Genomic DNA, 14,830 nt, shown 5'->3' with positions numbered 1-14,830 from the left:
CTAGGCATAAGCGTTCTTGAGTAATCATCCGGAAACCATTTTACTATTTCGGGTCACCATAACCTTGACCTTTGACCTAGTGACCTCAAAATCAATAGGGGTCATCTGCGAGTCATGATCAATGTACCTATGAAGTTTCATGATCGTAGCCATTAGCGTTCTTGAGTTATCATCCGGAATCCATTGTCTTTTTCGGGTCACCGTGACCTTGACCTTTGACCTAGTGACCTGAAAATCGATAGGGGTCATCTGCCAGCCATTATCAATCTACCTACGAAGTTTCAAGATCCTAAGCATAAGCGTTCTTGAGTTATCATAATGAAACCATTTTACTATTTCGGGTCACTGTGACCATGACCTTTGACCTAGTGACCTGAAAATCAATAGGGGTCATCTGCGAGTCATGATCAATCTACCTATTAAGTTTCATGATCCTAGGCCTAAGCGTTCTTGAGTAAGTAAGTAAGTAAGTAAGTTTATTGTAAACAAAGGCCTCCGGCCCATAATACATCATGTTTACAAAATATATATATATATACAGATAATACAGAGAGTTGTCCCTACCTATATATATATATTTATATATATATATATATATATATATATATATATATATATATATATATATATATATATATATATATATATATATATATATATATATATATATATATATATATATATATATATATATACAATATCATTGAATGGAGAAAACAAACAAAAAACAAATATGAACAAACATACTTCCACTACAAGTATTACGTTCCATATGAAGAACGTATTAAATGGTAAACATAAAAGGCTATTTTTTTTTTAATAAAAAACTCATTTTCATTTCTTAACAGATCAAAGAAATTTGAAACAGTTTGCCTGCCATGATACCAATTATACAAATAGATTTGCCTAATGTCAGCATATTTAGAGCATTAAAAAAATACATGATATTCATCCTCTGTTTTTACAGATTCATTTTCTAATTGACAATGTGCACAATATTCTAAGATTTCTTGGTATTCCTAATTGACATGACGCATTTTCAGTGATCGCTCCGCCCACTTAATCACGTGGCTCAGCGGGAAGAAAACCTAGACAAGCTAACACATAAATGGCTTCTTTGCCTATAGACTGCATATAGATTTACGCAATTATTCCGGATTATTTTATGGACTTGTTTAACACCATATTACACTTGTAAAGGGGTTGATGCCATTAAGTTATTCTGCAAATGCAAAAAATAAACGATTAAAGAGAACATCAGCTATTTATAACGGGTAAATCGGTACATTAAACACGCTCTCAAACGCTTGCGCGCTTACCGAAATCGAACCCGTTATTACGTGTAATGGTGGTATTTGCAATAAATTAACACTTCACCGGTATTTACCCGTGTTATTAACAAAATTATTACCGAAACATCCCCCCCCTACCCGTGTATTTGACACGAAATAGCGCTTTATAACTGGGAATTCGGTGAAGTTTTACGCGCTTTCTGACGCCGGGTGGGTACCTCAATCCCACATGTTATTGCGTATAAAAGTGATATTAATCATATTAAACATTGCTTATGGGACATTTATCAATCACTATAATTTAAAGCGCAAAAACAACACAGTAAGTTTGGACATTGTCTGATATAACATTAGCGTTGTACGAAATGGAATACGGTCAGGCTATTATAAATTAATAAGGCTACCAATATCAGACGCTCGCGCAGGTACCGACTTCCCCGAAGTAACCGCATTTATTGGTTAACTAATATCAGTAATAATAACTCTTTTACAATAGCATTTATTGATACGTCTTTATTAAAATAATAACAAAATGGTTTTCACTTGTTTCTGACACACACAGAAACGCGATTTTGAACGGGGATTTTGTAAAGTTACACGAATTGGGTACCAAAATTCTCAATTATTTTACATGCACACGTGACATAATACATACTTAATAATGCCTAGTTATTGCTTATATGACATTTCAAGTTAGTGAAATAAATTAATGTTCTATAAAGGGGATCTCGGTAATTCTTGAAGCTTCCACTCGCTCTTGTCAAGACCGCATTGCCGCGTTGGAAATGGTATAAATTTAATTCATCTAACTTATCTTTCTGGATACCAAATGTCAGAGTTGCATTAACCCTTTTTACACCGTTTTGGCAATATTTCATTTCCGTTTTTTAATCCGAAAAAAATAAACGAAGCTCGTTTAAAAAATGAGATATAGGCATTCGAGCTCCTAGTGTGGATTAAAAGCGTTTATTGGTGACACCACATGAGTGCAAATGTGTAGATACTGTTAATAAGATAATATATCACATGTCACCTTCAAATAACATGTATGATGTCAATTAAGTGCATTACTATCAGAGTAATAAAACACAGCATAAATTAGGCTTCATGCTGGGTTTTATTTCTCTTTAAGTAATGCAGATGAACCTCGCTTCTGACCTACACATGTAGTAACTGATAAAACTTTTTTTTTTTAAGTGAAATATTATGTGATAATCGGATCGATAACATAAACTTTTAAATCTGCTAGTATATTCGATAAAAATATATTATAATTGTCTTTGACCATGTTGACGTTCAGTTGTTCGTGGTGATGACCGCATGTATTTATACATCTCTTACACTTCTCAAGATCTATTTTCGGCTTTGGAAACAATATAAATTAAATGTCACCAACTAATCTTTCAGGATATCCATTGTCGAGTTACATAATCCCCATTGACACCGTTTAACCATTTTTAATCGCTTTTTAAAGAGGAAAACAAAAGAAACTCGTTGGAATAAAAGTGAACCTAAACATGTAGCTTGTCTAGAAAATGGCGGACAGGTCGTTGCTAACGAGTGCGCCCGATTAATCGATCGCTGATTGGTGGATCAAATCTAGTGGGCGGAGCGATCATAGATAAGGCGTCATGTCAATTGTCTACCTAACTCTATTTGAAACCTATGGCTTGAACAACGAAATCTCGCTAACGCTTGTCTGCAATGAAATGGCATTGTTATGTCTAAATATCGTTCCGTGTTTAATAAACTTTTAAATTGTCTGTAAGTATCGCATCTTGAAGAGTCATTTATATTTTCGTGCCAGGTTTGAGTTGCACAATCAGTAAGGCGTTGTTTAAAACGGAGCATGAATAAATCAATATCACCAACATCCTGTGAGAGCCAAATAAAGCCGAACCCATATTTAAAAAGAAGCTCCTTTACATCCGTAGCCCAATTTCGCCTTCCAATATCATCTAATGACTTTAACATTTTATAACAGTTTTTTGGATATCTTTTATCAGGCATCTGGAGAAGTTTACACCAGTATTTTATACATTTTGAGTGATAAATGACGTACATTGGTAAGCGACCACATTCTCCTAAAGCTACACAGTTATTGACCTTAGTTTTTACGCCCAGAAAGTACTTGCAAGCTTCAATTTGTGCACGCTCTATTGAATCACTATATGTGAATCCCCAGATTTCTGATCCGAATGTGAGTATGGGTGTTACCATGGCATCAAATAATTTAAAGAACTCTGTACAGCAGAAATATCTAAACGGAATTTGGTATTCTTTAATGGCAAATAATGCTTTTCGCCCCTGCGCGGCTAATTTAGTTTTTGCAGCCGATCAGCATAACTTTGGGGTATAAAGGATGCCCATATATTTATAGACGGACGTTATATTTATTGGACAATTATTAAAATACCATTTTTCATAGTGACGTAATGGACCCCCATTTCTAAATACCATAACCTCAGTTTTTTTAAGATTTAAATTCATGCTTGTTAAGGTACAAAATTCTGCAATAGCATTTATCTGCAACTGAAGATTTACAGCAGTATCTGCACAATTTGCAATATCATTAGCAAAAAGTATACAAAATATGTCAGGGATATCGTTTGTTACAAATATTCCAGTATCGCACTTTTGTTGAATAAATGAACACAGATCATTTATATATATATAAAAATAAAGTTATCATCCGGAAACCATTTTACTATTTTGGGTCACTGTGACCTTGACCTTTGACCTAGTGACCTGAAAATCAATAGGGGTCATCTGTGAGTCATGATCAATCTACCTATCAAGTTTCATGATCCTAGTCCTAAGCGTTCTTGAGTTATCATCCGGAAACCATTTTCCTATTTCGGGTCACCGTGACCTTAACCTTTGACCTAGTTACCTCAAAATCAATAGGGGTCATCTGTGAATCATGATCAATGTTCCTATTAAGTTTCATGATCCTAGGCCCAAGCGTTCTTGAGTTATCATCCGGAAACCACCTGGTGGACGGATCGACAGACCGACCGACATGTGCAAAGCAATATACCCCCTCTTCTTCGAAGGGGGGCATAATAATTTCATGTGGTGACAAATCTTTATCCTTAAACTCAAAATAATTTTCTTTTACAGAATATTATTCTAACTAGGCTTTAGGGTTCTTCAGTTATCATCCGGAAACCATCTGGTGGACGGACGGACCGACCGACCGATCCACCGACCGACATGTGCAAAACAATATACCCCCTCTTCTTCGAAGGGGGGCATAAATATCAAAATTTACTATAAGCTGTATAAGAATAATTGTATGTTTTAACAAAAATGGTTTTGGAAAATCAGTCGCAACAGTACTTTTATTAGGGACTGTTACAACGCTAAGATCATGTCATCCTTTAAACTCAATTAAAGGGAGATTTACAAAATAAAGTATACATTACATGTATTAGCAATATTTTACAGTATCTACAGAAACAGCCCTATAATCTGGAGCCTTGAAGCAGCAGGGCTTCTTTTCTTGATTTGGGACAAAAGCATGGATTTCCAAATAGGGTGTGTGGGTGTGTGTGGGGGGAACCAATCAACACAATCAAGAAAACTGAGAATGGGAAAAAAATCAAACCTTAGCTTGAAATTTGGGAAAAACTGCATCCTTCTAAAAATGCTTATGAGAGTCATTTCTTTTTGGAGAAAGGGGCCACTGTAAGGCTTCTGCCAAAGAAGGAAACAAACCCTGATCAAAGCATTCATTAGCATTTGAAACATGCTATTTTCATATTAAACATAGTGATTTGGAAAGGGGTTTTGCAAGCTCCTCCGTGACATAACCAATCACAGTAACTAACAACAAGAGCACCGCATAACGGGTGTCAAAGCTCGGCTGCGGATGCAGTTTTGAATAAATGAAAGCTTGTTAGAATTTTTTTTTTTTTTTAGAGGTCACAGTGACCTTGACCTTTGACCTAGTGACCCAAAAATGGGTGTGGCGTGTAGAACTCATCAAGGTGCATCTACATATGAAGTTACAAAGTTGTAGGTGGAAGCACTTTGATTTTAGAGCCAATGTTAAGGTTTTATCACGGCAGACGGCGAGCTGGCTATGACAACACCTCAGGTTTTCTCCAAAAACAGCCAAGCTAAAAATCATTTGGTTTGTTAAATGTTTTAAAATGATTAATTTGATCAGCAATAGGTTAATATTACAGGTACATCCCTGCAGAGACCTTTCCACAGAGATCTTTACTCACTTGCAAATGTTCTTGTCACACAGGTACCATTTTTATTTGAAGCTCTTAACATTATCACCCGTAAGACAAGAATGTAAACAAAATTCACCCAATCCAAGCTGCAGTATTCCCCCTGATTGGAACCTAGCATTACCACTTGTATTACAAGCACTCAATTAAATTTTTCCTAAGACATTTTTTCAACAGAATTCACTCGATCTGCCCAGCAGGTTTTCCCCTGGTTTATATTTAAAGCTCTCAACATTATCACCCCTTAGAGGCGACGATATGCATTCAATTCCACCTGCAGTTTCTCCCCTGGTTGAAAACTTGCAGCGGGCCGGTAGATCACTTCCTGAACCTCATTGTCCGGCCTGTCAGAGTTCTTGCCGAAGATCACATAGCCACTGGCTGTAGCTGGCAGCAGTGCTACAAACGTGTCACAGGATAATGGGAATTTGTCCATTGCGGAATTCTAGGAAGAGAAAGGCAGCACATTATACGTCATTAAATTACTAAATTTATGCAATTTAAAAACACACATCAAGTTTTCTTTTTTTTATGTCGTTATATGTAGCATAGACCGTAGAGATGTTGATATCTTTGGGATTCGTCAATTGTAAAAATCTAGGAAGAGATAGGCAGCACATTAAACTACCAAATGTATGACGATGTAAAAACACACAATACGTTTTCTCAGGAGCTTTGGTATCTGCCAATTGTTGAAATCTAGGAAGAGATAGGCAGCAAATTAACTTATTAAATGTGTGGCAATGTAAAAACACGCAATATTGTTTCTCAGGATCTTTGGAATCTGTCAATTTAGAAATCTAGAAAGTGATAGGCACCACATTTAGCTTCTTAACCCCTCTACTTGAATATATCAAGAAAGGACTTCAATTTAATTTGATTTTCTAAAGGATTTCAAATGTGTCAAAGTGCGTTTCTGTGTGCACGGATATTTACGAAGCGATCGATAAAATATTAAATTTGTACAAATACGCTGCATCCGATATGAAGGTAACTTAATTATAAAACAAACTTTCTTAATAAAAATGAAACTTCAGTAAATCAACCGTGGTGGGATAGAGAATGTAACGCGGCTAAACAAACAAAGTACGCAGCATTACGAAGATTCTGGTTAAGTAATGATGTAACGGATTATCAATACTATATATCACTCCGTAGAGGGTTTTAAAATATGTGCTCGGCCAAAAAAACAAGCGTATCAAACGACGAAAAGAAACGAATTGGTTTTATCGGGTACTAAACCAGAGTTGTTCTTGAAATTAATAAAAGGTAGTCATAAGAAGAACAACAAAGATTCTTGTAATATAGATCCATTTCATGGTACGAATATTTTAAAAGCCTTCTTTGTAAAGACAATCAACCAAGTCTAAATGAACCTAGAGGTTAACAAAACTGAAGATGATCAAGATAAAATTTTAAACACAGAAATCACTAACTAAGAAATAATAAAAAGTATTTCAAAACTCAAAGATGGAAAATTGCAAGGGACTGATGACCTTGGGGTGGAATTTTATAAAAATACGATGCATATGATAACACCTTTACTTCGAGATTTATTTAATAAGATTCTAAATACAGGGCATTTTCCAAATACTTGGCGGGATAGTATAATTGTGCCAGTATATAAGTCAGGCGCTACAGATGACCTCTCTAATTATAGAGGTATATCATAAATTAATGTAATGTATCAAATATTCTCCAATATCGTATACAACAGATTATGCAAATGGGCAGATTTAAACAATAAAATAGCAGAATCACATGCCAGTTTTCGCAAGGGATATTCAACCATTTATTTACTCTTCAAAGCATGGTTCAAAAATATACGTGTAAACCTGGTGGTAGGTTTTATGTTCTATACGTAGATTTCCAAAAAGCATTTGATAGTTTGATTATTCATAAGCTATTTACAACTATGTGTAAAAATGGTGTCAGAGGGAAGCTTTTTCAAGTATTAAAATCCATGTATTCAAATGATAAAAATGTCACGCAAAACTTCAATTGTAACATCAGCACTAGACAAGGGGACATAGCCAGTACAATAATTTTTAATTTATACATGAACGAGTTGTCTACCTTTCTAAAATCTAAAGATTATAGGGGTATTTTTATCACCCAAGACATTTCAGACATAATTTGCATTCTTTTTGCCGATGACGTTGCGAGCTGCGCTGATACCGCGATCGAGCTACAATCACAATTGAACTCTATATCGGAATTTTGTGAAAATACTGGTATGACAATTAACCAACAAAAGACTGAAATCATTGTTTTTAGAAACCGAGGTCCGCTAAGATCATACGAACATTGGGTCTTTAAAAATAATCCCGTAAATACCACATCTGTATATAAATACATGTGTCTTCATTTTACACCCAAATTATCATGGAGAAAAGCAAAAGAAAAAATTGCAGCTCAAGCCCGAAAATCTATTTTTGCTATAAAATCATACCAAAGTAACTTTGGATATTTTTCATACAAGGAATATTTTAAATTGTTTGATTCAATGGTAAAACCTATACTTACATATATCTCTGAGATATATGGAATAGAATTCTCAGACATACTCGAAAAAGTACAAATCGAGTATTGTAAATATTTTCTTGGTGTAAATAAATCTGTAAATGATAGCATTGTACTAGGAGAATGTGGTAGATTACCTCTGTGTACAGAGCATCATGTAAAATGCGTTAAATATTGGTGTAAACTGATAAGTATGACAGATGATCGATATCCTAGAAATTGTTATATTATGTTAAAGCGACATGATGAAATCGGAAGAACTAACTGGGTGACATCTGTAAAAAATATTTTGTACCGTTATGGATTTGGTTTTGTTTGGATTAGTCAAGAGATAGGAAATGTGGAATTATTCTTAATGTCAATTAAACAAAGATTGATTGATTGTAATTCACAGAATTGGCTTGAAACTCTAGGAAATTCATCAAGATGTGATACTTACAAACAGTTCAAATCTATGTTAAACCCATAAAAATATTTGTTTATCGACATACCATTTTATGTTCGAAAGTCAGTTGCTAGATTTTCGTTGTTCAAGCCATAAATTAGAAATTGAAACTGGTCGGTATTTAGGAATTTCAAGAGAACACCGTGCATACATGCCATATTTTTTTAGGTCCAAAGCGGGACATTCCATAAAAAATTGTCGGGACATTTGACCCAAAAGCGGGACACCTAAAACGATTTATCTTTCCACCTTTACTGTAGTCAGTATAGTACTAACAAATGCTCGTGATACTTTTATTCAAGACATAAAACATCTGATATGAAGCATGGAATCATAAACATAACAATAACAGTTTTATAAAATAAGGCAAACAACGAGGATAATATTCATCTTTTTAGAGTACAAAATCTAGAACATTACGACAGCAATAATCATTATATTAATTGCAATGGCAAACATTAACGCAGGGGAGGCTATCCAGTACACTGAAAGTACTGGTTACAGTAAACTATCTACCGAACAGTTACATCAGTTAAAACACACGGAATGCGCGGCCGTACACATTTCAGAGGTAGGTTTTTGGTGGAAGCAAACTGTCTTTGTGTTCATTTTAACTCTCAACAACGCCTCAACCGTATTTACACCAACAAACAAAAGGACAAAAGAAGTCTATGGATGCTTTACTCGAATTATTTTTCTCTAATGTTAATAATCATATTGTGTTTTCTTCTTATATACACAGATTAAACTGAATTGTGAATTGTCAGGCGCTGTATTGGGGTAGTGTCAAACTGTCATGAATAACAACACATTGTTTTTATTACCATAACACAAGACAAGATGGGTACCACTTTTACTGTTTGTTGCGATGTTTTTTTAAGCATGTATCCATGCGCAGTTTGTTACTTGTCAATTGTCGCGGCTAAATTGGAGTAGGGTCAAACTGTCATGCATAGCACTTCGTGGTTGTTAGCTTAATTGGAGTAGGGTCAAACTGTCATGCATAGCACCTCGCTGTTTTTATTACAATTACACCCAATTACACTAGACAGGATGGGTATCACTTATTGGACTGTTTGTTGCGATTTTGGTATATTGCACATTCGGATTATCCCGCTATTTATGAACTAAACATTGAATGTAAAAGACTCATTAATGACGTAGAGTTAATTTTACAAAACAATTGTTTTGTAAACCGTTTCAAACAAATACAAAAATAAACACATTTTCAACATTTATTTCATTATAATACAACTATCGATAGCAATAAGCGACCACTATCTTGAAGACCACCATGGTGTGAATGCCTGATGAAATCAATAATTAGCCGATAAATCGCTGATAAGGTGTCATAAACAACACTGGTACACACGAAAAGCAGAATCGGATTGTTAATTGGGGGCAATAAAGGGATTAGCGGGGGTAAGTGTTAGCGAAACAGAGCTTGAATAGCGAATTTTTTTGGGAACCTATAGACCTTACATCGTTTTTTACGAATGTCGGGACAAATCACCTCATATCGGGACGGCGGGACAAAGGGCCCAAAAGCGGGACTGTCCCGCCGAGATCGGGACGTATGGCATGTATGAGAACACCGATTATGTACATATTGTTCAGTCTATTTTAATAATGTATGTATTGTCACTATTGAAGATGAGTTTCATGTATTCTTTAAATGTCCAAAATTCAACCAAGAAAGGCAAATGTATATCTTTTCATGGTACAATGGTGAACAAAATTTCCTAAATTTTTGCAATCTTATGCAAATTTCTGATGAAAGTAAATTAAAAAGCACAGACTTTTTTGTAACAGAAATAATGAAAAAGAAAGATGTAGAACAAAATTGATGTTCAAACTTGATGTATCACAACTCAAAAAATAATATGCTGTTACTTACATATGCTGTATTTTGGGCCGGTGGCCTTTATTTACAAAATAAACTTTTGTCTTGTCTTGTCTTAGGCTCAGATACGCACTTTGACACATTTGAAATCCTTTAGAAAATCAAATTAAATTGAAGTCATTTCTTAATATATTAAAGTATTAAAGGCTTCATTTCCAACCCTAAGATACTGATGAGAAGCAAACAGCATAAAACCTGAACAGACTGCGAGTCACTTGCAGGCTGATCTGGTTTTATTCTGTTTGCACATAGCCATTTTCAATTTGCTTCTGAGTGGGAAAGGGTTAAGGTATCCAGTGTAAATTCAAACATAAAGTTTTCTTCTTTTATATGAACATGTGTAGTTATATGTAGCATAGACAGAATAGATGTTGATATTGATATCCTAGGAATCTTTTCATTGTGGAAAATCTAGGAAGAGTTAGCAGCACGTTAGACCACTGCCATGTATACAATGTAAAACACACAATTTTCTTTTAAGGATCCTGGGAATTGTCCATAGCGGAAATCTAAGTGTACATTGACACCTTTTAAAAAACTAAATGTATGACGATGAAAAACACATTAAATTTTCTTTTTTGCTATATATATATACAGGGATCAAGCAACCCGGCGATTTGGGCGATTATATCGGTATCCGGAGAAGTGCCCCCCCGGAGAACTGCCCCCCGGAGAACTGCCTCCTTATTTTAAAGGTGGCGGAGAGGTGCCCCCCCATCAAATCGGTAGGGGCGGAGAACTGCCCCCCTGTCAGAATTTAGTAGGCGGATATCTGCCCCCCCCCATCAAATCTGTAGGGGCGGAGAACTGCCCCCCGGTGTCATATTAGTTATTAGTTACGTAGTGAAAACAATACTTACGGGTAATTTTACGTTATCGCCGTACACATTTTATCCGGTAACAATTTAATTTCAGTACAAGTATATTACCATTTATCGAACTGAATAACACAAATTGTCTAGAGGTATGTGATAATACTGTTTAAGGCCCTTGGTACGCATCTGCACCACTCACTATACATGAATGCCTTGTAAAAGTCGTGTTTTAATAAGAGCGCGAAACATAGTCGAGATCCACACAGGAAACGCGTGCGTGTTAATACTGGCAATGTGTTGCAACTAAATATAGACGTGCAACTCGGTACTTATGGAGGAAAAGTTACATCGGAATTAATTTACATTATAAAGATAGTATTGACCCATGGAAAAAAGTTAATTGACATATAAAAAAGTAAATTAATAGGCAAGGCAATAATTTAGCTGACTTGAAGAAAAAAATGAAGTGAAGTTGAATTTATAAGCAATTTATTTATGTTGTTTAGTTAATTCATGTCTTCTAGCACCTTATCCGTCGGTAGCATCGCCAGACCGTCGAGTCGTCCGCAGTTTGCATTTTGAGCAGATCATGTCGACATGCCAAACAAACAAAATCGGTAACAGTTGCTTTAATTAGCAGCTAATAAGGCAGGCAGAGAACTTGTTACCGTTAACGATAAGTACCGCGATCTTTTAATCTTTTAATTGGTAGACCGGACCGACCTTAATTGTTAAGAACTTGTTAGCTTTGAATAAAGCCGCATATGGGTTTATTATATTGAACCGTCCAAATCCGTAATTGGCGAAAACAAACAAATAAATTATTGTTTTCAGCTGGCATAAGGATGGATTAAATTGCATGCTAATTGTTTGTTTTTATTACGGGGAAAATATCAAATAATTCAGCCGCGAAAACTTTTTATTAGCAAAAAGTTATTTGTTTTTCTTTGTTCACATTGACGAAAATCACGTGATTATAAAGTTGGCGACGTGACGACGTCCATGCCGAGGTAGGTATTTTATGCCGTTTTAAAACTTTTATTACTTGTACAACTTTATATTACTTTTGAAATTTCACTCAATTTCCATACATAATAGCAAGAAAGTTACTGGCGTTATTGTCATTATAATACTCGCTTTATATATCACCGCTATTTCTTTAATTAGGGGGCACTTCTCCGGGTCATCAATTCTGACAGAGGGGCAGTTCTCCGCCCCTTATTAATCAGCAGGGGGGCAGTTCTCCGCCCTATACAAAAACAGTGAGGGGGCAGTTCTCCGCCCAGTGAAAAATCTTTGGGGGGCAGTTCTCCGGGGGGGGGGCACTTCTCCTAGAGCCGATTATATCGCCGTGGCTTCCCTTTAATTGCCCGGATAAAAAGCACTGGCGATATCACTTCGCCCTAAAATCTGGCAATTGTCATATCCGCAGCATACTAAGTGACTTCTGTTTATTACCGAATACACGCCAAAGTCAATCAACTGACCGAATCGACGAAACTCCGCCCCCCTGGCAAAGTAAATTACCTATATTGAAAATTGATAAGCAACCATTCACAGCGCTCGTCATTCGGGTATTTGGCAGGAATCTCTTGACCACGCAGAGTGATTTCACTGAAGTGTGTAAGTGTTACAAACGGTGTTTTTACTGCTATTGTCAAGTTTTATGGGGGTTATTATCGGATGAACGGCGCCTTTATGATAGTGAGCAATAAATAAAGTAACACTGTGACAAACTCTCACCACGATGAAAAATTATAACGATTATTAGGGCCGCTATTTCTTTACCATTTAATCAATAGTGACTGTCAATACCACGGGCCTGGCAAAAGCATTTCAAAGCACAACGAGACCATAGGCGACAACGACGCCATAATTAGATTCAACAACAACAACAAGCATTTAACAAAAACAATTTCTCCACAAAAACACATGAAATCTTATTCAACAGAAATTTGTGAGCATTTTTGTTTAATAGTTTCATTATTATAATATTTTGGGAAAGGTAAAGTTTGATTAAGAAACCAACAATTTCGGAAATAAAAAGTATACCATTCACTCGTTGTACTATATTTCGGATATGTTAAAAATTCGGACATTTAAAGATAGGGACATTTATGTGTTGGTTTGTTGTTGATAGTTTGTAAAACTATCTTTTATGATATTTCAGGCAACTAGAATGGATGGTGGCAATTATCCCTGATATAATAATATATTATGTAGCATGGGCAATAGATATCTTGATATTGCAGATAACACCAAATTGATAAAAGGTCAAATGAAGCAAAAGTCAAAATTTTTCATTATCTTTAATACATGGTAAGAGATACTTGAATTCATTATATCTAACAGATTAACGTTGAGAAAATGCCAGTTTTACAACTTATTTTGAATTCAAAATGGTAAGCTCATGAAGGAGACATGATTATTCCTACAAATGAGGCGAACATTGGCTATATTTTAAGAAGACTTGCAGCTTCTCCTATATATATGAGACCAACCTCAACTTTCAAGTGCTAATGTAGCATCGTTCATGTGCGAGGCTTTACAAGCTGCACATTCGTATTTTACCACAAATGTGGTAAACTTCATTTCTTATGAATTACATGCCTACGGTGCTGTTTTCTTCTCCACTTTGTTGCAATTATGTAATTATACTCATAATGCTAGTTATATTTTAAAAGCTTTACAAGTAAATTGGACAGTTTGTGTGAAGGTACTGTGCTACAGGGTCATGAAATTGGCCTCAACAGTTTAGACATTGATACTGCCCAAAACAAAAAATGGTCAGAATCCACCAGTTAGACAGCCGTTTGTTGAAAAAAAAAACTGTTTATTGCCTGAAAAAACATCAAATAAGAATACTTACATTTTATCTAATACATATAAGTACAATAAATACGGGTTATTGTATCAAACTTTTGTCTCTTAGTCTTACTCATACATTTACTCATTAACATAATGATATGCTTCCTGGCTAAAATTGATTATTTGGCCTGTATCTCGTATTTATTTACTTAACGATAGTCTTAAGCATCGGAAAATCATAGAAATAATTAATGACACTTTTGATTGTCATAATAACACGAGGTTGTATTGATGCTGTTAGAATGTTTACCTTTTGTGTGTCTGTGTCAAGACCTGGTTTTATGACAAATTAATTTAGTAGTACATTTGTAACACCGTGCGATGGTCGTTGTCACATGTATTTGATGCAGACGTGGGCTTTGACCTTATAATCGTTCCGCTTTCCTTGATAACAACACATAATCTTCATCTTTTTAAAACTTAAACTTACTGAATGTAATGTATTATGATGAAACAGGTTAAATATTATGACAGGTATATTTATACACTCAATGCATGTCTTTTTTGTCAAATACAAACTATGACAAGAACTTTTCAAGTTAATAGTATCAAGTAACGGAGCATAACTGAAATGCAAAAAGAACACATGACGAGAAGGGAAATATACATTTCTTTTTAGCATACAATTTTAATTTCCATAATTGTCAGAATGACTGTGCAGTATGCCATTAGTAACACATCAAATGGGAAGCCACTGTCAAAAGTAAACCCTGAAAGCACGTCACCGTTTCGGATGGCGA

General features: G+C 35.3%; 2 protein-coding genes and 1 long non-coding RNA gene across 7 annotated transcripts in view; 1 reads left to right on the top strand and 2 right to left on the bottom strand.

Moving 5' to 3' along the window:
• LOC127856313 (secernin-3-like) overlaps positions 1-12,860 on the bottom strand; it is a 28,502-nt gene extending 15,642 nt beyond the window's left edge. The window contains exons 1-2 of the mRNA XM_052392449.1: positions 12,750-12,860; positions 5,811-5,981 (exon numbers count right to left, since the gene is read on the bottom strand). Coding sequence (XP_052248409.1) covers positions 5,811-5,972 — 162 coding nt within the window. The 5' untranslated portion in view covers positions 5,973-5,981; positions 12,750-12,860. The remainder of the gene's footprint in view (positions 1-5,810; positions 5,982-12,749) is intronic.
• LOC127856315 (secernin-2-like) overlaps positions 1-14,830 on the bottom strand; it is a 67,622-nt gene that overhangs the window by 15,642 nt on the left and 37,150 nt on the right. The window lies entirely within an intron of this gene.
• LOC127856326 (uncharacterized) overlaps positions 1-14,830 on the top strand; it is a 39,691-nt gene that overhangs the window by 14,858 nt on the left and 10,003 nt on the right. The window lies entirely within an intron of this gene.

This window comes from Dreissena polymorpha, chromosome 13, assembly GCF_020536995.1.
Source record: "Dreissena polymorpha isolate Duluth1 chromosome 13, UMN_Dpol_1.0, whole genome shotgun sequence".
NCBI lineage: Eukaryota > Metazoa > Mollusca > Bivalvia > Myida > Dreissenidae > Dreissena > Dreissena polymorpha.
Note: the sequence above shows the minus strand (reverse complement) of the source record. Positions and strands in the feature narration are given on the sequence as shown.